The sequence below is a fragment of the Pyrus communis genome, chromosome 6 (genome assembly GCF_041283825.1).
Source record: "Pyrus communis isolate YQ-2024b chromosome 6, ASM4128382v1, whole genome shotgun sequence".
In the NCBI taxonomy this organism is placed as follows: Eukaryota; Viridiplantae; Streptophyta; class Magnoliopsida; order Rosales; family Rosaceae; genus Pyrus; species Pyrus communis.
In genome coordinates this window covers 10367377-10388681 of record NC_142570.1, presented here as the reverse complement: position 1 = coordinate 10388681, position 21305 = coordinate 10367377, and the positions used below count along the sequence as shown (strand labels likewise).

The 21305-nt window shown below is 36.3% G+C and overlaps 1 protein-coding gene across 1 annotated transcript; it reads left to right on the top strand.

Moving 5' to 3' along the window:
* Window positions 1-5004: 5004 nt before the first annotated feature.
* Window positions 5005-10934, top strand: LOC137710700 (general transcription and DNA repair factor IIH helicase/translocase subunit XPB1). The gene is made up of 20 exons (XM_068449803.2): window positions 5005-5217; window positions 5310-5356; window positions 5456-5525; window positions 5634-5796; window positions 5898-6120; window positions 6209-6265; window positions 6496-6639; window positions 6965-7045; window positions 7156-7243; window positions 7689-8026; window positions 8124-8199; window positions 8296-8489; window positions 8666-8829; window positions 8917-8989; window positions 9233-9346; window positions 9695-9775; window positions 9940-9999; window positions 10121-10204; window positions 10291-10433; window positions 10541-10934. The coding sequence occupies exons 1-20, from the start codon at window positions 5208-5210 to the stop codon at window positions 10632-10634; spliced, it is 2304 nt and encodes a 767-aa protein (XP_068305904.1). The 5' UTR covers window positions 5005-5207; the 3' UTR covers window positions 10635-10934.
* The last annotated feature ends 10371 nt before the right edge of the window (window positions 10935-21305 follow it).

The following is a 21305-nucleotide window of genomic DNA, read 5'->3' as shown; positions in this document are numbered from 1 at the left end:
CAGAATGGCTATTAATCGGGATCTAGGCGGCCGTTGGACGAGCTAGACGGTCGCTGGGTGGGCAACGCAGGTCGACGGCCTTTTGGTTTTGTAACCAAAAAAAAAAAAAACTATTTGTACTGACGACAAGAGAGTGATATGTTGAGGAATGAGAGAAAGATCTGCAATTTGTTGTTGAAAGAAGAGAGAGAGAGCTGTCTGGAACTTCTTGAAACCATCGCCATCAAGGATCACCACTACACTGACCTGCACAATTCAGTTGATTTTTGGGTTGGGTTGGTCTGGAGATGCGGTTTGATGAAGATGAAGGCTTGTTTGGTCGATGACAGAATGACATCGCATGGAGAGGGTAACTGGGCAAGGCTTGCTTAAACCAAGGAAGCAGCGAAGAGAAAGGATGGAGACTTTGGAATTGACGGCATAAAGAAAAAGAAGATGAGAGTAATTGGGCTTGGGTAGGGAGAAGTGAAGAGAATGGATGAGACTTTGGAATTGACGGTATAAGGAAAAAAAAGGTGAGAGTAATTGGGTTTAGGTGTCAAAATCAGAAATGATTCAATGAATAAAGAAAATTACTTTTTAATAAATAATGGATTGATAATATATAATAAATTAAACAAAATATCTAGGAGTTGGTTGTCGAATATTTTATTATCTTTAGGTTAAGGTTTTCTTTCTAAATAACTAAACATACAAGGTCTTTTTGGGTTCTATCTTTTTGGATGTATATACTTTGTGTATTTTTTTACTTTTATTTTTGCATTTTATCATTTTTTATTATCCATAGAAATATAGTTTTTTTAAGTGTAAATAAACACTTATTTACAAGATATATAATAAATTTACATAAATCCGCCTACGCAGTTTAGGCACCAAGGCGCTAGGCCTTGTCCGCCGCCTAACTAGTGCCTAACGTTTTTCAGAACATTGGACTTAACATAAACGCAATACACAATAAATTTACAATGTTCATCATGTATAGTAGCCAAGTTACATAAATTTATAACAAGTTGAACATATGACAAAAATTACTAATAAGTGTAGTGTTGGAATTATTTTTGATTTAAAACGGTTAATGAATGTCACTTAGTACTACGGTCTGGTAGTATTTCTCTTGACTTGTAAGTGAGAGGTCTTAGATTCGATTCTCGTTCAAAGCGAATTTAAACCACATTATTGCTAGCACATTGTGAGGTTAAGCCCACCCTTTCTTTAGTGTAGATAATATCGTTTGTTCCAAAAAAAAAATATCGAAAACCTAATACAAGTAGATCACAGATCAATTTGAATATGCACATATGACTGTAAAGAGAGAAAGAGGAGAAAGAGGGGGGACCTTGTATTGAGAATTGAGGTCCTCTTTGAGCTCAAGGATTTCGCCCTTCTTGGTGGTGGAGAAGTACTTGGAGTCGTGTCTGCTCATCTCTTTGCTCCGGAGTCGTCTCCACTCCTCTCTCTTCTTTCTCTCTCCATTTGCAGCTCAATGCCTCAGACCAAAATGCTCGTCTAAGAGACGACGACAGTAAAAGAAGAACGAGAACAAAAAGAAAAAACCGATGAAAAATTACTTGTGTTAAATCCGAGCCAGTGGGAGAACTGAGCTAAACCGGGCTGGTTTTTTAATTACAATACCATATTATTCTCCTCTAAACTATCCTACGACACTGTTTGCTTTTTTTTTTTTTTTTACTGAAATTTGCTTTACTTTAATGGTATGTTTACTAAAGGGGAATGAAATGATAGGAAACGGAATTGCACACATCCCCATTCATTCAAGTGTTTGCCAAGAACTTCAGAAATCAAAAAATTAGTGGGTCCCGCATAAAATCAAGAATTCAATTCCTGAAAAGGGCGGAGTGGGATTCTTGGGTGAGATGAGGGATTTGGATTCCTGGAAATTATGTTCATCAGGAATCCAAGTTTTATACCGGTAATACCCTCAAGCTTCAAAGTAATATTGGGATGGGGGGAGGGGGAGAACGAACCAGGGATATTGTTTGCAACCCTTGCAGGTTGTGCTGATCTAGTTTGCATAGTAAGAGGAGCACAACGTGGTTGGCGATGAGGAGAGCCTTGTGGGTAAGGGGGAGTGAGTTGAGGCGGTAGAGGGTGAGAAAGAAGAGGATGGGGGAGGAGGGAGGAAGGGAAGAGAGACGGTGGTAGTGGTGGGTATTGGAGAGGATGGTGGTGGGTATCTTGCGGCTGCTGATAAAGACTGGGGATAGGGGAGAGAGAAAAGAGGATATAAATTAAGGTGATTAAGAATCTTTTCAAATATGCGGAAGCAAATAAAAAAATATTATTTCATATTAAATTTGTACTCTAAAAAAAATCTCTCTAAAAAATAAAAAAATGAAAGAGTAAAAGTTTTACTAAAAATAATTAGCAAATAAAATAGATTAGTTAAGCACGGGTACTTTAGTAAGTATATTAGATTTTATTCCGATTCATATGAATTAATAAACAGTTTATATAGATCACTGCCATTTCTACTCCGATTCCAAACAATTTTGGTAAACAACTTCAACAGGAATTTAATTCTGATTCCAGCTCAATTCAATTCCTCATCAATTCAATTCCCCTCAATCTGATTACGGGTTAGTAAACGCATCCTAAGGGTATAGTCAAATTAATTAAAATTGGAAAGAACTTTAAAAGATTTTAGAATTATGAGATAGTCCATTAGATTTTAAGGTTACTATCATCAAGTTTTTTTATTTATTTCAGAATGGTATCTGAGGTCAAAATTTTGAAAGTCTTACACTTCAGTTAAATTTGTTGTTAAGTCAGTTATTAATTGGTGGCGTGACCTTCAAATGGACAATGACTTGGCACTATGTGGGACCCACATGAATATAAAGAAATTAAAATTTTAAAAATAAAGTAAAATTTAAAACTTAAAAAAATTCGAATGCATGAGTTTCTTTTATGTATTTTTTATAATAAAAAATATAACATTTTCGTAGTGAAATTACTTCTGGCAAAAGTTCTTATGAAAACGAGCCCTAATCCATTGTTTAGGACTATTTTTTAGAAGAGATAAAAGCACTTTGGATCAGCATTGGCCCGATATTTTTTTTTAAACAAACCATATTATCTAGACTAAAGAAAAGTGGGTAGGCTTAGCTTCACAATGGGCTAGCAATAATGTTGTTCAAACTCGCATTTAGCGAGAATTGAACCTAAGACCTCTCACTTACAAGTGAAGAAGAATATTATTAGATCGCAGTACTAAGTGATACACTAACCTGATACTTATGCACGAAGAACTTCCAAATAAAAATTTCAACATGTTTATATTGATTGGACTTAACATAAACGCAATACACAATAAATTTACAATGTTCATCATGTATAGTAGCCAAGTTACATAAATTTTTAACAGGTTGAACATATGACAAAAATTAATAATAAGTGTAGTGTTGGAATTATTTTTTATTTAAAACGATTAATGAATGCCACTTAGTACTACGATATGGTAGTATTCCTCTTGACTTGTAAGTGAGAGGTCTTAGGTTCGATTCTCGTTAAAGGCGAATTTGAACCACATTATTGCTAGCCCATTGTGAGAACCGTAGCACGATATTGTCCGCTTTGGGTCCTGACCACGCCCTCACGGTTTTGTTTCTGGAAACTCACAAGCAACTTCCCAATGAATCACCCATCATGGGATTGCTCTCGCGCGCTACTAGCTTAGACTTCGAAGTTCCTACGGAACCCGAAGTTAGTGAACTCCCAAAAGGTCTCGTACTAGGTAGAGATGAAAATATACTTATAAGGATCATTCCCTGGACGATATGAGATCTAACATGGGATCTGGATAAGATAACAATTCTAACCGTTAACTTGATCGTAATGGATAACTGTCTGAATGGATTGCATTTGGATATGAAAATTCGGGGTATATTTTGGGTATGGAAAAAACCATGAATATTATTTAGTTATGGTTTTGGATATGGTTATACGGGTCCCCAATCTATATCTCTTCCCGAATCCGAATAGAATAATATATAATATTAAAGTATTAAATAATATATATTCATTATTCACGGAATCTATTACCTTAAAAATACAAAAATTGCATTGTGTGAGTTGCATTTTGTGGGAAATTTCAAAAGTTTTGATACGAATCAAAATCTATAAGAATTCAACGGTACTTCTAGTTCTAGGAGATATCAAAGATCTGCCAACATTATCAATGTTTAACTTTAACTTTTATGCTCCACAAGATCCATTCATTAAATAATTTTATACATCAAATATTTAGTGATGAAATTAATATTTACTAAATTATAATGGAACGAATATATTTTTTGTATTGATGAAGATGGATATAACCATTACCGTTGAGCAGTTCGTTACGTAGTGAGTATAGTTATGGATAATACCCGATGATTAATTTGTGGTTATAAATATGATTAATTTTCGTGATTATGAGAATGAATATAACATTTCAGTTATCAAACCGAACCGTTATCATTCTTAATTCTGGACCCCGTGGTCTAGGGAAAGCTTGATCATCTGCCGTTGGATGAGATCAAACGGTGGAGAAATATATGTGTTTTTTATGTTGACTTTTTCTCTCTCGTTCCTCACATCTTCTCTCTCACCGTCGAAGCCAGATTCGATCACCATCGCGGCCACATTCAACACGCCGCCAGAAGGTAAACCGCCTTAAGCGAGCCAGAAGGAAGGTGGCGAACCGGAGGAGGTGAATCAGTTGCGGAAAACGATAGAAACGTTGAATGTGGAGCTCTGGAAGAGAAACAAATTCTAGCTGCGGCAGAATGGCGGCGTTGGCTCTGAAGCACCTTCAGAAATCACACAGGGAAGCAGATTCCAGAGCTCGGTCGGTGACGGTCCGATTGTGTGTCTTCAATAGTGTTAAGGTAAAAAGGCAAAAATATATTAAATAAACACTTAAATTTCTCTACCGTTGGATTAGATCCGACGGTGGTGAACGGGACCGAGGTCCTTTTATACGATCCAACACGTGCCACGCACATGTCTTGATTCGGTGACCATCGTTTCTCACTATTGGCTTAGGCGGTTCCATTGCGCTATAAATAAAACCTGACCGGAACTCGGAGAGCATTCCAAATTTCCAATATCCCTCGATCCAAAAACCCAAACGAAAAATCAAAAACAAAAACAAAATCAATCGAATTTAATTAGGTTTAATTTCAATTTTATCTGCATAAACAACAATGGGACACGGTATTTTTCAGTTGTTTTTCTTAATTTTATTTTTAATTTCATTCAGAATTTAAGATAGATTAGTGGTGCTAATTGTTGTTTCAATCTTTCAGGTGATAAAGGAGGCAGACCCAGTAAAAAACCCAAATTCTCCGCCAAGGTTTCTGTTTTTGATTTGTTCTTCCAATTGTTTCTGTAATTTTACATAAATTTCTTACGATTTATTGCTCACAACATCAGCTGTTGTATGCAATTGCAGGAAATTGCTCACGTGGAAGACGACGACCCATATTACGGCGGCGAAGATGTCGACGATGATCCTCGCGACGGTACTGAAATTACTTTCTGTTTTGGAAATTAGTTTTTGATTTTTCTGATGGGTTTTGGTTACCTTGAATTAATTTGGGTGAATTTTGACTGTCATTGGTTGATTAAAGGTGAAGGGAAAAAGAGGGATTTTACCAAGTTAGAACTGAAACCTGACCACGCCAATCGGCCTTTATGGGCTTGCGCTGATGGCCGGATATTCCTCGAAACCTTCTCTGCTTTGTACAAACAAGCTTATGATTTCCTAATTGCCATTGCGGAACCCGTTTGCAGGTACCCAATTTTTGGGTTCAGACGAGATTCTAATAATTGGCCTGGTTCTTTGTTTTGTTGAATTATGGAAAATTTATAATGTATGCGGGTTTGGTTAATAGGCCAGAGTCGATGCACGAGTACAATTTGACCCCACATTCGTTGTATGCGGCTGTGTCGGTCGGTCTTGAGACAGAAACCATCATTTCTGTTTTGAATAAACTGTCAAAGACCAAGCTCCCTAAAGAAATGATTGAATTTATACACGGTTCTACTGCCAATTACGGCAAAGTGAAGCTCGTGCTTAAGAAGAATAAGTATTTTGTCGAATCCCCATTCCCGGAGGCAAGCTTTTTATGCCTTTACATTTTTCCAGTTATATTATGGATACAGATTTGTTTGGTTATTGAGCTGTTCTTGGAAACGGTTGCAGGTATTGAAGACATTGCTTAAGGACGAAGTTATATCTAGAGCAAGGCTTAACTCTGAGGTTTGCACATTGATCTTCCTAGAATCTTTTTGAATGCATGTGTTAATTATTAATATATATTGTTTCTCCAAGTCTTCATCAGTAATATGTATTAACTTCTTACTTGCATATGTGGATCATTATATTGAAACTATTTAGTTTGTAAGAGTAGTTTTCTTTGATTTCCCCAGTGTGTGATGTGCATGGAAAAACCTATTTCAACATTGATATAAATTGGAGTTCTTTTATAGGGTTCTCGTGGAGTTGATGATTTTACCATTAGCAAAACAATGGGTGAAATTGGAGCTGGTCCCAGTGATTTGCTAAATGAAGCAGAACTGGCAGCTGCAGCTGAAGAAAAAGAAACTCATGCATTTGAAATTGATCCTTCACAGGTAGATTGTTTGTGATTTGAAAAATGATGCCCCTTGTTTCTCATTGTTAGCTTGTCTCCCTCTAGGTCATGCTTGGTATTAGGGTCACAGTTTAGACTCTTACACCTACACTATCTTCTTGAAACTGATGCCCTTGGTTATGCATATTTCCTGCTGCACTGTGTTCCCATCTATTAGGTTGATAAGTACCTAGATTTCATCACAATAAACAGAGAAAGCAATCATTGAATGTCAATATATTGCCTTCTAGTGAGACTTTGTTTAGCTTATAATTTTCATTGGATGATATGTGCATTAGATTAGCATGCTTTTGTATGATTGTCAGGTTGAAAATGTTAAGGAACGTTGCTTGCCAAATGCTTTGAACTATCCCATGTTGGAGGAGTATGACTTCAGAAATGATACAGTGAGTTAATGACCAACTTTCTCCCTGCACAGAATTATTAGTTGGTGATAAATCAACCATTTTTTTGTTTTTAGATTTTCATCAAAACCATCACTCTTTTCACACGGCAGGTTAATCCTGATCTAGATATGGAACTAAAGCCTCAGGCTCAACCACGACCTTATCAGGAGAAGAGCTTGAGTAAAATGTTTGGGAACGGTATGCTTTTCTCGAAAATTTAAGCATTCTTCGAAGAAGTAATCTACTTTTCTGAACATTTAATCTTGGGAGCTCTCTGAATTCATTCAATTTAACCAGGCTAGTTCAATTTTGACTGGAATTACCATGTAAAGGACTATTCATTTTTAACTTTTCTTTAAAGATCTGTGCATAAGCAGTCAACATTAGTTCCTTTGGATGAAAAGAGAACATATTTATCTTGCATTATTTGATGTTTTTTCTTTTTTCTTTTTCCTGTTTCCCTTTTATTATTGATTTTAATTCCTGAAAAATATTTAAGGACCTAGTTTTTCTGTTTGAGTGTTTTTTTTTTTTTTTTTTTCTTCTTCTTTCCATAATGGCTTTCTAATACTAAGAAATAAACATATCGTTTTGGCTAAGGGTTAGATCTTTTTATCTTCAAATTTATCATGTAACATTGCAGGGAGAGCAAGATCTGGCATTATTGTGCTACCCTGTGGTGCCGGAAAATCTCTAGTTGGTGTTTCTGCAGCTTCCCGGATAAGAAAGAGCTGCCTTTGTTTAGCAACAAATGCTGTCTCCGTTGATCAGTGGGCTTTTCAGTTCAAGTTGTGGTCAACCATCCGCGATGATCAAATTTGTCGTTTCACATCTGATAGTAAAGAAAGGTTCCGTGGAAATGCTGGGGTGGTTGTAACAACATATAACATGGTTGCCTTTGGTGGAAAGAGGTCAGAAGAATCTGAAAAGATTATTGAAGAAATAAGAAATAGAGAATGGGGATTGCTTCTCATGGACGAGGTAATTATATTATTTTCATGGATGAATCTTTACTCGTAAGATTATGTACACCTCATATGCATTATAGAATATTAACCGTTTACTCCTTTTTATTTAGGTGCACGTTGTTCCTGCTCAAATGTTTCGGAAGGTCATTAGCATTACTAAGTCTCACTGCAAGCTTGGGCTCACTGGTAAGTCTGATAATCATGGCTTCAGACCATATCCTACATTTGTCCTTGACCTTTTTGCTCCTGGAATTCCTAATTTATTTATCAATATATTTGCAGCCACACTTGTGAGAGAGGATGAGAGGATCACAGATTTGAACTTCCTTATTGGTCCGAAATTGTATGAAGCAAACTGGTTGGATTTGGTAAAAGGTGGATTTATTGCAAATGTACAGTGCGCTGAAGTATGGTGTCCAATGACAAAAGAGTTCTTTGCAGAATATTTGAAGAAAGAGAACTCCAAGAAAAAGCAGGTGTGTCTATCCTGAAGTGCTCATAGTTGAGGGTCGGGTGTTTTTTCATTTTTTATAATTTCCTTTTGTGCCAAGATATAACATTTGTCATTTGGTGTCAAGCATGTGACATCAAATTTTGTTTGGTACAAAATGTTTCTGGTTGCTGTCGCCTGATGCTTCCTTTTCATTTTCAGGCACTTTATGTGATGAATCCAAATAAGTTTAGGGCATGCGAGTTTCTTATACGTTTCCATGAACAGCAACGTGGAGATAAAATTATCGTCTTTGCTGACAATCTTTTTGCACTTGTGGAGTATGCAATGAAACTTCGGAAACCTATGATCTATGGTGCCACCAGGTTGCTCATGGGCATATTTTGTATTCATTAACAATGTTTCCTTGGGTTTTGTCACATCTAATACTGGCTAAATCTTTGTGATGTCAGCCATGTGGAGAGGACAAAAATCCTAGAAGCTTTTAAAACAAGTCGTGACGTAAACACTATATTCCTGTCTAAGGTACTCTATCAATGTTGTCATCCTTCTTTATAAAAAGCCTATTTTGTCATAAGAAATTGAATTGTTTCCCTCTTTCTATTGCTGCTTTTCAAAGGAGTTGTCTGTCTACTTTTGACAACTGAAACATATCATATATCACAGACAATTGGGAGATATATGCATTTTTATTGTGTAAAGGTTATTGTATTTGAAGCTAAACATTTGATCTAAAAGGATGTTTGATTCATTTTATGTTAATTTCAGGTAGGTGATAATTCCATAGACATTCCGGAGGCAAATGTGATAATTCAGATCTCGTCGCATGCTGGTTCAAGACGTCAAGAAGCGCAGCGTCTCGGTCGTATTCTGAGGGCTAAGGTTTGTTTTCCTACGGATATAATTGCACCTTTCTTCTGATAGTGGGTTTTTATTATTTGAGGAATTAGTTACCATTTTCTTCCCCATGACTCTGTACTTCTGTATTTTTCACCCTTTATACATCCGTTTTACAGAATCCTGGTTACCATATTTTTGTTTTCTTCTTTTCTTTTTGATATAATGGGGGCCAAGGCCAATTTGTGCTATTTTCTTTGTGTCATTACTATTGGTGAATGCCATAAGATGCAGTTTCTTTGTTCTCAAATCTGGAGATCAGATGATTCACTATTCACAATCACTAGATATCTCATTTTAATGTGTTCTTGTACGTTCTGGTTGTATCAACAGGGTAGACTTCAGGACCGGATGGCAGGAGGTAAAGAGGAGTACAATGCATTCTTTTATTCCCTCGTATCGATGGACACACAGGTATGTGCTTATTTTTTCTTTCTTCCTGTGTTCGACATTAAGGAAATTTTTATAGAGAATTTTTTGACAGTGTCCCCAAGAAATGAGATTATTGCTCAGATGATATATATAACTTCTATTTTGTTATATCTCCGTATTCAATTAGTCATCTGTTTGGAATACAGGAAATGTACTATTCAACTAAGCGGCAGCAGTTTTTGATTGATCAAGGTTATAGTTTCAAGGTACAATATTTGATATATCTATGTTCTCTTGAAATGCTGTTGTCATTAGCTGTGAAAAATTGTATCTTTCCTCGATCTCTACGGTTCCGTAATTATCTTTCCTATTATTTACTATTGACAGATTATTACAAGCTTGCCCCCGCCTGATTCAGGTCCAGAATTGAACTACCACCATCTTAATGACCAACTGTCACTACTCTCCAAGGTTGCCTGTTTTTATTGTTTCCCAAGTTTTTGCTCAAAACATTATTTCTTTGAGATGGAAATTTCTGACTTGTTTATCTTTCCCAGGTGTTGAGTGCTGGTGATGATGCAGTTGGTTTGGAGCAACTAGAAGAAGACGCCGATGACATTGCCCTTCATAAAGCTCGCCGTTTCAGTGGATCCATGAGTGCTATGTCGGGTGCAAATGGGATGGTTTACATGGAATACAGGTATATGCCAATCTGGTTTTCCTTGTTTTTGCTTTGTTAGGAAGTAGGAAGAAGGTGCATGTACCATTGTTTGGCTAACCATGACCCCGTGTACCCTACTGTGCCAGCACTGGGAGAAACAAATTTGGCAAAGGCCAGATCAAGGGTAAGCCCAAGGATCCAGCCAAGCGACATCATTTGTTTAAAAAACGCTTTACCTGAGAAGAGAGAGACTAGAGAAACAAAGATAAGCGGAGATCTGAGGTGATGCTCCTCCGATGTTTGGATAGGAACACCCCCTGTTCCTCATCTTGTAAATTTTTGGAAACTGGCGAAGTGTGCTCTCGGTAGAAATTGTGCTGTAAAAGAAAATTCACCTGATCTGTGGAGTGTCCTTGTACTCTAGCTTGATATGGAAGTTATTATGCGGAGGAAGATGGATAAACTTGGAACGCAAGTTGTTTGAAAGCGAGTACGATACATTAGAAAAACGGATATAAAAACAAATTTACATCTCCCCCACCTTTACTTGCTCATAGGCAAATTATGTGTTATCGAAAGGACCTTGTCCGCGATCCATTGATGGGACGTGTTCTTCGGCAACAAGGCAAATGTGATTCAGCATTTAGCAGAGAAGACACATCGAGCAAAGACGATAGTAGGGAGGGTTGATGCTAAAATATAGGCCAAGAACAGGAAGAAGGCAATTTTTGCTAGACATCCATACCAGTCTCCACCATATGTAGACTGAGTGGAAATAAAAACAGGGGCCACTGGGTAAGAAAGCCACTTAAATCACATTGTAAACTCTGAAATCCTTCTGTCGCCAGTAACGAAACTTAAATAAACGACTCTTCCAACCAACTTAAACAACACCACCGATGCCTACTCACAACGGAACGGATCCAAGAAACTAGTTCGGCTGAGAGATGCCTCTTGATCGCATGCATCATCGTGATTAGTTCGGTTCAAGTTAATCTTCCAACCAATGATTGTGTACACAGATTGCTCATCTATCCAAATTGGGATTCAAATTTAATTTTTCCATCTTAGTGGTGCTCTTATCTACCATGTTTTTTTGGATTGTCCACCATTAGGGAGAAGAATGACATTTTTAAGAACGTTGTGAATCATCATTGATACATTCAGCTTTGTCTCATAAGTGACGTATGTTAATCTATTGCATGCCTGAGGCATGATGGAATATAGGTTCCAAACTTTGAAATCCCAAGATGTGGAGATTAAATATTTTAAGCCCAATTTAAATGACGTTCCATAGGAGGTTATGATGTAATTCTCTAAATAATTCATCTCGAGACGTTTGTCATAGAAGCAAGGTTTTAAAAGACGCTAGGCGCTAGTCGGGCGGTGGGTTAAGGCCTAGCGCCTAGGAGGCTAGGGGGGCTACGCGGATTTAAGTAAATCTGTTATATTTTGTGTAAATAAGTGTCTGTTTATACTTAAAATATATATAACTACATCATAAATTACAAAATAGAATGACATATATATTATGAAGTATTGTAACATAATGACAATATGGGGGAACAAGCATATAATGTGTGTTATTTAAGTATTCAGCATGTTTCTTACAATTTATTAAAAAAAAAATGCAAAATGAAAGTTATCTATTTTCTGTCTAAGTGAGTCGCAACCTAGGCGGGTGTCTAGGTGAGTTTGGGTGGGAACCTAAGCGGTCTAGGCGCTCTTTCTAAAATTTCAAATGCCTAGGCATTTAATTGGGACGGTAGTGAACCGCCTAGGGCCTAGGCGGCGCTAGACGAGGATTTTTAGAACGGTGCATAGAAGTTACAATGGAAGCCTTGAAGACGCACAATAGCTAAGCAATGAGATCATTATAAATTATGCATGCACATAAGAACTGTTGGATCATAAATTGATGATATTGATAATTTTGATTAAAGTTGCTTCTCATCATCAACAACTAATTAGTCACTTTTTTTTCATTAATGTTGACAATGTATATTTTGCCAAACTGGTAAGAGGCAAATTCTAGTGTTGAATGACACTGAGTTAGTGTGAAATAAGTGAATTATAATTCAACTCCAAAAGTTATTCTTGGGTGCATTCTTAGGATTATTGAAAGCCCTAGATATGGTTTAGCGTGAAATAAGTGAATTATAATTCAACTCCAAAAGTTATTCTTGGGAGTATTCTTAGGATTATTGACTATATATGGTTTATATTTACCATGGAGTTTAAACTACTCATGCTAGTTTATTTTGAATTTTAGATTTTATTTTGTATGTATTTGTACTTTGAAGAATACAAACGGCTATTGTCAACTCATGATAATCTTCCACACTTTTCCAAGTCAAGTTCTATCCAAGCTTAATTTTTTGGAGACTGAAGTCACATTACTTTAAACTTGACAATGATTACCAACGGAAACTTACTATTATAATGGGGAATCACTTATTTAGCAGAGTTATCCATCATGGGGATTGCCAATATGCTATAATGGACATATAAGCGCGCATTGTACTTTTTTTCCCTCTGACTAGGTTTTTATCCCCTTGGGTTTTTCCTGTCAAGGTTTTAGTGAGGCAAAATTATACGTATCCAATAATATATTAATATTTTATAATCATGGCACTCGGTTTTTCTCCTTCGCTTAGGTTTTTCCCACTGGATTTTCCGAGCAATGTTTTATCTGGGCAACTATAATTGACGGTGGACTTGACTTCATTAATGCACGGACATTCAAAGGGGAGTGTTGTAAATATTTCTGTCTATGTGGTTGTCCATGTTCATAACGAATTGTGTAGTATTATTAGTTCATCACTTATTGATCATTGATGTTAGTTAGAGACACTTGAGTTTCTCCTCTAAGTTACTCTTACCTAGACCTGGCAAACGGGTCGTGTCTGTCGTGTTCGTGTCGTTTTCGTGTAACACCTGTTATCTTAACAGGTCGTGTCGTGTCACACCCGTTATCTTAACGGGTCCTTAACAGGTCGTGTCACTTTACCCAACGGGTAAAGTGACCCGACCCGTTATGACCCGTTAAGAAAAAAAAATATTTTTTTTAAAATTTGCACATACCACACATTGCGACATAAATATTACTTGAAAACATTAAAACATTTCTCGTTCAAGTACTATATCTACACTCGAAAATGAAAGCCTAATAAAAAAAATAATACATACACTACTAATCTATTACAAATATTAAATGTGCAAGGATAAAGAGTTTTTGTTTTTAAGATTGACTAACACTTAGAGTTTATTTATACTTTTATTAAGTATAACATAAGATTTTGTGGTATCCACTTGTGTAAATATTTTAAATTGAAGATCGAATTCATTCATTGTATTCATATAGGGTCAAGGAGTGTAGTTATAAAAAATCATCAAAATCGGAGTTAAAATAACCGTTAAATCGTGATTTTTCGTTTATAACCGTTGAAAAGCTTTGTCCCGTTACTTGATCTCTGAATGTTTTTTTTTTGTGATTTTTTGCTGATGTGATCTCCAAGCATATACAAACAATTTTGACGGTTTGGATCGTTGAAATTAGTTTTGGAGAATTCGTAAAACGATAGATTGACTAACACTTAGAGTTTATTTATACTTTTATTAAGTATAACATAAGATTTTGTGGTATCCACTTGTGTAAATATTTTAAATTGAAGATCGAATTCATTCATTGTATTCATATAGGGTCAAGGAGTGTAGTTATAAAAAATCATCAAAATCGGAGTTAAAATAACCGTTAAATCGTGATTTTTTGTTTATAACCGTTAAAAAGCTTTGTCCCGTTACTTGATCTCTGAATGTTTTTTTTTTGTGATTTTTTGCTGATGTGATCTCCAAGCATATACAAACAATTTTGACGGTTTGGATCGTTGAAATTAGTTTTGGAGAATTCGTAAAACGATAGATTGACTAACGCTTAGAGTTTATTTATACTTTTATTAAGTATAACATAAGATTTTGTGGTATCCACTTGTGTAAATATTTTAAATTGAAGATCGAATTCATTCATTGTATTCATATAGGGTCAAGGAGTGTAGTTATAAAAAATCATCAAAATCGGAGTTAAAATAACCGTTAAATCGTGATTTTTCGTTTATAACCGTTGAAAAGCTTTGTCCCGTTACTTGATCTCTGAATGTTTTTTTTTTGTGATTTTTTGCTGATGTGATCTCCAAGCATATACAAACAATTTTGACGGTTTGGATCGTTGACATTAGTTTTGGAGAATTCGTAAAACGATAGATTGACTAACACTTAGAGTTTATTTATACTTTTATTAAGTATAACATAAGATTTTGTGGTATCCACTTGTGTAAATATTTTAAATTGAAGATCGAATTCATTCATTGTATTCATATAGGGTCAAGGAGTGTAGTTATAAAAAATCATCAAAATCGGAGTTAAAATAACCGTTAAATCGTGATTTTTCGTTTATAACCGTTGAAAAGCTTTGTCCCGTTACTTGATCTCTGAATGTTTGTTTTTTGTGATTTTTTGCTGATGTGATCTCCAAGCATATACAAACAATTTTGACGGTTTGGATCGTTGAAATTAGTTTTGGAGAATTCGTAAAACGATAGATTGACTAACGCTTAGAGTTTATTTATACTTTTATTAAGCATAACATAAGATTTTGTGGTATCCACTTGTGTAAATATTTTAAATTGAAGATCGAATTCATTCATTGTATTCATATAGGGTCAAGGAGTGTAGTTATAAAAAATCATCAAAATCGGAGTTTAAATAACCGTTAAATCGTGATTTTTCGTTTATAACCGTTGAAAAGCTTTGTCCCGTTTACTTGATCTCTGAATGTTTTTTTTTTGTGATTTTTTGCTGATGTGATCTCCAAGCATATACAAACAATTTTGACGGTTTGGATCGTTGAAATTAGTTTTGGAGAATTCGTAAAACGATAGATTGACTAACACTTAGAGTTTATTTATACTTAGATTCACCACTTCTATTAATTTTCATTTTTCCCTCTCTTTTTTGTTTCCTTTTCAACTTTTTCTTATCATTTTCACTTTTCCCTCCAACATCTTTCCCTAATTGAATTCCCTCACTTTTTTGTTTTATTTTCAACTTTTCTTAACATTTTCATTTTCCCTCCATTTTTTTTTCTTCAAAAAGGGCGGCAAGTTGGCAAATGGCAATGGCAAGAAATTGATTATTGAAATTTGAGAATGGAAACAAATCACATATGAGTCCTGACGCATCAAATTTCAATGGATGCAAAATCATGCAAATATGCAATGCATGATCATGCATATTAAATTATTAATTAATAATTATTATAGTTTTTATAAAATTTAATATATATATATATATATATAATTAGTATAGATAGACTTAATATTTTGGGGGTATAATTATTATAGTATATATAATTATTATAATTATTATAAATTTTATAGTTAATTTAATATATATATATTTATTATAATTTTTAGGGGTATAAAATTGTAAAATTAATGTATATAATTATTACAGTATTTTTTGAGGGTTATAAAATTATAAAAATAATATTCTGCTTATCGTGTATCGTGTTTACCCACGTGTATACCCGACCCAACCCGTTATCTTAACAGGTGCTTATCGGGTTACCCGATAAGACCCGATTCGTTATCGTGTCGACCCAAACACCTGTTAATTTTGTGTCGTGTCGTGTCGGGTTATCGGGTCGTGTCAGAAATTGCCAGGTCTACTCTTACCCTATATAGAGAGGTCTAGTGATAATGAAAATACACGCTTTTATTTTCTCCTCCCCAGTCTCTCTCTCTCTCTCTCTTTCTCTCTCTCTCTCTCTTTCTTTCTTGTTTTCTCTTTGTTCCCTCATTCTCTCTCTCTATATTTTATTTTCAACACATTATAGCATTTCCACCATATCTTTAAAATTTAAAGAAACTAGTTATATCTCTAAGTTGGGCATGCATTCCCAGAGACACAACAAAAAAATTCATATAAAAGGCTAAAAAATCTTGAAAATATTTAATTAACCTTATTATAAATCTCCATCTTACATTAATGCTTGCGGGATTCAACACTTCTCCTAATTGTTTATTTGTTTTCCTCTTTCACTCTAATATTAAGGACTTTTGTCTTCAAGTTGAAACAAAAGTGTTAGTCGAAATAGGTATCTGATTCTTTCGTTCTTTCTTTTTCTTTCACTTTGAAATTAAAAATTGTGGTCACTCAGTACTACGGTCTGGTGGTATTCCACTTCATTTTAAAATAAAAGGTCTTAGGTTCGAAACTTGTGGATGACGAATTTGATACCAAATTAGGTTGCCCATTGTGTGGCTTAGCCGAACTCCCTCTTCCTTTAGTGTAAAAATATTGATGTATTAAAAAAAATTGAAAATTGTGAATTTGCTATAAGATAAAGATGACAAAACCTTGTTTTCAACAACTTGATGCTTGAATTTGCTATAATATGCACTTATTTACAAGATATACAAAAAATTTACCTAAATCCGCCAAGGTCACCTAGGCGCCCGCCTAGACCCCGCCTAGCCACCTAGGCACTAGCCTAATAGTGGACATCAACCATTACTTGCCAGGCTACCACATGGTTTCTGCCCTAAGAAACTGGACACAACAAGGGCTAAACAAATAACAATATACAAGTAAGGAAATCCCAGATTATAGGGAGAAACATTGACAAAAGGAGAAGTACGGTTGAACCCTAAGTGAGATGACGAGTTGGAAGGTTGTAGCCATCACTTTAACCCATAACTTAGCTATAGTGATAATTATAACCCATACTTGTGATTTATTTGTGATTTTGATCTATTCCAACACTCCCCCTTAAGCTTGGATCGAGGAGATTAATTGATCCAAGCTTGGACAAGAGACTTTGAAACACGGCAATTGCCAATGGCTTAGTGAAGAGATCAGCAAATTGACGAGAACTCGGGGTGTAACAAGTTTGTATGATCTTTGATTGAACCTTTTCACGGATGTAATGGCAGTCAACCTCGATATGCTTGGTCCTCTCATGGAAAACAAGATTAGAAGTTATATGCATGGCTGCTTGGTTATCACACATGAGAGTCATTGGTTGAGAGCTAGGAAACCCTCAATCAGAAAGAAGGCCCTTGAGCCAGATTAATTCACAAGCAGTAGTTGCCATAGCCTTATACTCGACCTCAGCACTGGATCGAGCAATCACACTTTACTTCTTGCTTTTCTATTTACCAGATTACCTCCAACAAAAATACAAAAACCAGTAGTTGACTTGCGATCCAAGGAGTTGCCTGCCTAGTTCGCGTCAGTGTAACCAAGGATGTGAGTGTGAGCATTGTTTTGCATCAAAAGACCACGTCTCACATAACCTTTCAAGTACCGCAGTATTCTCTTAACAACTTGCAAATGATCCATTGTTAGAGAATGTATAAATTAACTCACACGATTGATAGCAAAGGCAATGTCCGGCCTTGTTATTGTAAGATAATTAAGTCTCCCAACTAACCTTTGGTAGTAACTGATATAAGTGAGTGTTTCTCCATCCATGGTCATTTTGTGTTTGCAGTCAAGGGGTGTAGAGGTAAGCTTGCAATCCACCATATCAGCTTCTTGAAGCAAATCAAGAATATACTTTTGTTGATTAAAAAACATTCCCTTTTAGAAGTTTCCATTTCAATGCCAAGGAAATATTTGAGTGTCCCAAGATCTTTGATGGCAAACTTCTGCTTGAGAGTGTTCTTTAGTAACACAATTTCACTGACATTATCACCAGTGACAATGAGGTCGTCCACATAAATAAGAACCACTAGGGTTCCACTAGAACAAATTCGAATAAAGAGAGATGAATCTGCATTGCTTCTCTTGAAGCCAACTTCTTCAAGAACTGAGCTCAACTTTCAATACCAAGCACGAGGGGATTGTTTTAATCTGTAAATGGATTTGTGCAGCTTGCAGACTAACTCGGGGTCACTGGATTGAGGATGACCACAAGGGAATTTCATAGAAACTTCTTCTTCAAGTTCACCATTCAGAAATGCATTTTTGACATCCATTTGATATAGAGGCCATGCATGGTTAATTGCAACAGATAACAACACTCGAATTGTGTTCATCTTAGCTACAGGAGCAAATGTCTTCTTGTAATCTATCCTAAAAGTTTGAGTAAAACCACGAGCTACCAGTCTAGCCTTATGTCTTTCCAAGGTGTCATTAGAGTGGAACTTTGTTTTGTACACCCATCTACTTCCCACTGCCTTTTTTCCTGGTGGTAGCTTGATAACACTCCAAGTCTTATTGTCATCCAAGGCTTCAATTCTTCCTTCATAGCTTTTTTTCACTCATCTTGCTGCATTGCCTCCTGAAAACTTCTTGGTTTAACAGCATTTGATATAGAATTGAGAAAGGCTGCATGACACCCTTTGGTATGAAATGTACTCAACAATAGGATACCTTGCATTGTAAGTCACATAATCTAGCAGCCTTGAAGGAGGGTGACGATCACGAGAAGGGTTTTTTCTTACTTAAGGCAAGACATGTGATGGTTCTAGTTCATCAAGAGATGAATTGTAACATCCCACATCGCCCAGGAGAGTGATCTTTAAATGTATATTCCCATCCCTATCTAGCACGAGGCCTTTTGGGAGCTCACTGGCTTCGGGTTCCGTAGGAACTCTGAAGTTAAGCGAGAAGGGGGCTAGAGCAATCCCATGATGGGTGACCCACTGGGAAGTTGCTCGTGAGTTCCCAAAAACAAAACCGTGAGGGAATGGTAAGCCCAAAGCGGACAATATCGTGCTACGGTGGTGGAGTGGGCCCGGGAAGTGATCCGTCCCGGGCCGGGATGTGACAATTTGGTATCAGAGCCTAACCCTGGTCGTGGTGTGCTGACGAGGACGTCGGGCCCCTAAGGGGGTTGGATTGTAACATCCCACATCGCCCAGGGGAGTGATCCTTAAATGTATATTATCATCCCTACCTAGCACGAGGCCTTTTGGGAGCTCACTGGCTTCGGGTTCCGTAGGAACTCCGAAGTTAAGTGAGAAAGGGGCCATATCAATCCCATGATGGGTGACCCACTGGGAAGTTGCTCGTGAGTTCCCAAAAACAAAACCGTGAGGGAATGGTAAGCCCAAAGCGGACAATATCGTGCTACGGTGGTGGAGCGGGCCCGGGAAGTGATTCCCCTCGGGCCGGGATGTGACATGGATATATTTTCCTCATTGGTTGTTGGACTTGGTAAAGGGAAGATTTCGAAGGCATTCTCCCCTTGACTTAAACCTTGCACTGAATGTTTAAAGAAAGGTGTAGTTTCATCAAACTTTACATCCCTTGAGACAATGATTTTCCTTGAAGAAGGATTGTAACACTTGCAACCTTTTTGTGTTGAAGAGTTTCCAAGAAAACACATTTGCTAGCTCTTGGATCAAGCTTGTCATGGTGTATTGAAGCAACATGAACATAACAAGTACAACCAAAAATTTTCAAATGAGACAAGTCAATCTTTCTTCCTTTCATGACTTCATAGGGTGATTTTTGATCCAACACCCTACTAGGCAGTCTATGGATCAAATAGGTAGCAGAAAGCACCCCTTGAGACCCAAATTTCTAGGGAACATTCATATGTAACATTAAGGCTCTAGTCTTCTCAAGCAAATTCCTATTTTTCCTCTCGGCCACTTTATTTTGTTGAGGAGTGCCAACACAACTTGTTTGATGAAATATCTCATGGGAACTTAAGTATTGAGACATGTTATTTGACATGTACTCAATGCCATTGTTAGACCTTAAGGTGTGAATATGAGAACCAAAATGAGTTGTTACAAGTTTATAAAAATCTTTAAACACATTCATGACTTCACTCTTGCACTTTAAAAGATATAACTAAGTAATCCTTGAATAATCATCCACAAATGTTACAAAGTATTTATAACCATCAAAAGATTTAATTGTAGGTCCCAAGATATCTGAATGAACAAGTTCAAACAATTTACTAGCTCTAGACATTGAGGAATTAAAAGGTAACTTAGTAGATTTGGAGAAGTGACAAGTATCACACTTTAAACTACTTTTACACATTGTGGGAAACAAAATGGACAAAACATGGTTTGAGGGATGAGCAAGATGATGATGCCAAAGTTGTTGTTCCTGAGAAGGGCTTCAGCTGACGTGAAGACTCTTAGGTTTTGGAAGACCCTTTGAAAGATAGTACAATAGTACAACCCATTTAGGAAGAAACCCTCACCAATCTTCCTTTTGGTGACTATATCCTAAAAGATGACCTGATTAGAAGAAAAAATAGCATGATAATTTAGTTGTCTTGTGATTTTCCATACTGATAAAAGGTGAAATGGAAATGAATGAATATACAAGGATGTTGACTCTATTTGATCAGGGATCAAGTTAATTTTCCTTTTTTCCAACAATTGAGACACCCTTACCATTTGCTGCTGACACTTGTGAAGAGTTTTTCATTTTTTCGAAGTCATGTAAGTGTGAAGATTTGTTTGTCATATGGTCTGTGGCTCCTGAGTCTATTATCCAATAATCATGCATATGACTAGAATTTAAAGCAGTGGAGAAAGCTTTCAATATACCTGGAATCTGTTGACTTGAGCTTCTATGATCAGAATCAGCAAGAAACCCAGCAAATTTACTCAGCAAGGCAGTAGGGTTTTCAGTTTTAGTTCTAGTTGTGTTTTCTAGATCTCCACTTCTTTGTCTTCCTTGCAAATAGATAGCAAATTCGTTGTTCAAGTTCACTGGATTGGAAGTGAAGTCAAGCAAACTTTCACTTGAGGAAGGAGGAACAACTAAAGCTGCATGATTAGCTTTGTACAAATGTGGTTGTGAGTTTCTCTGGAACCCCTTGTTCTTCTGGAAGTTTAGCTTGAGCTCAGGATGTAGAATCCAACATTTGTTAATGGT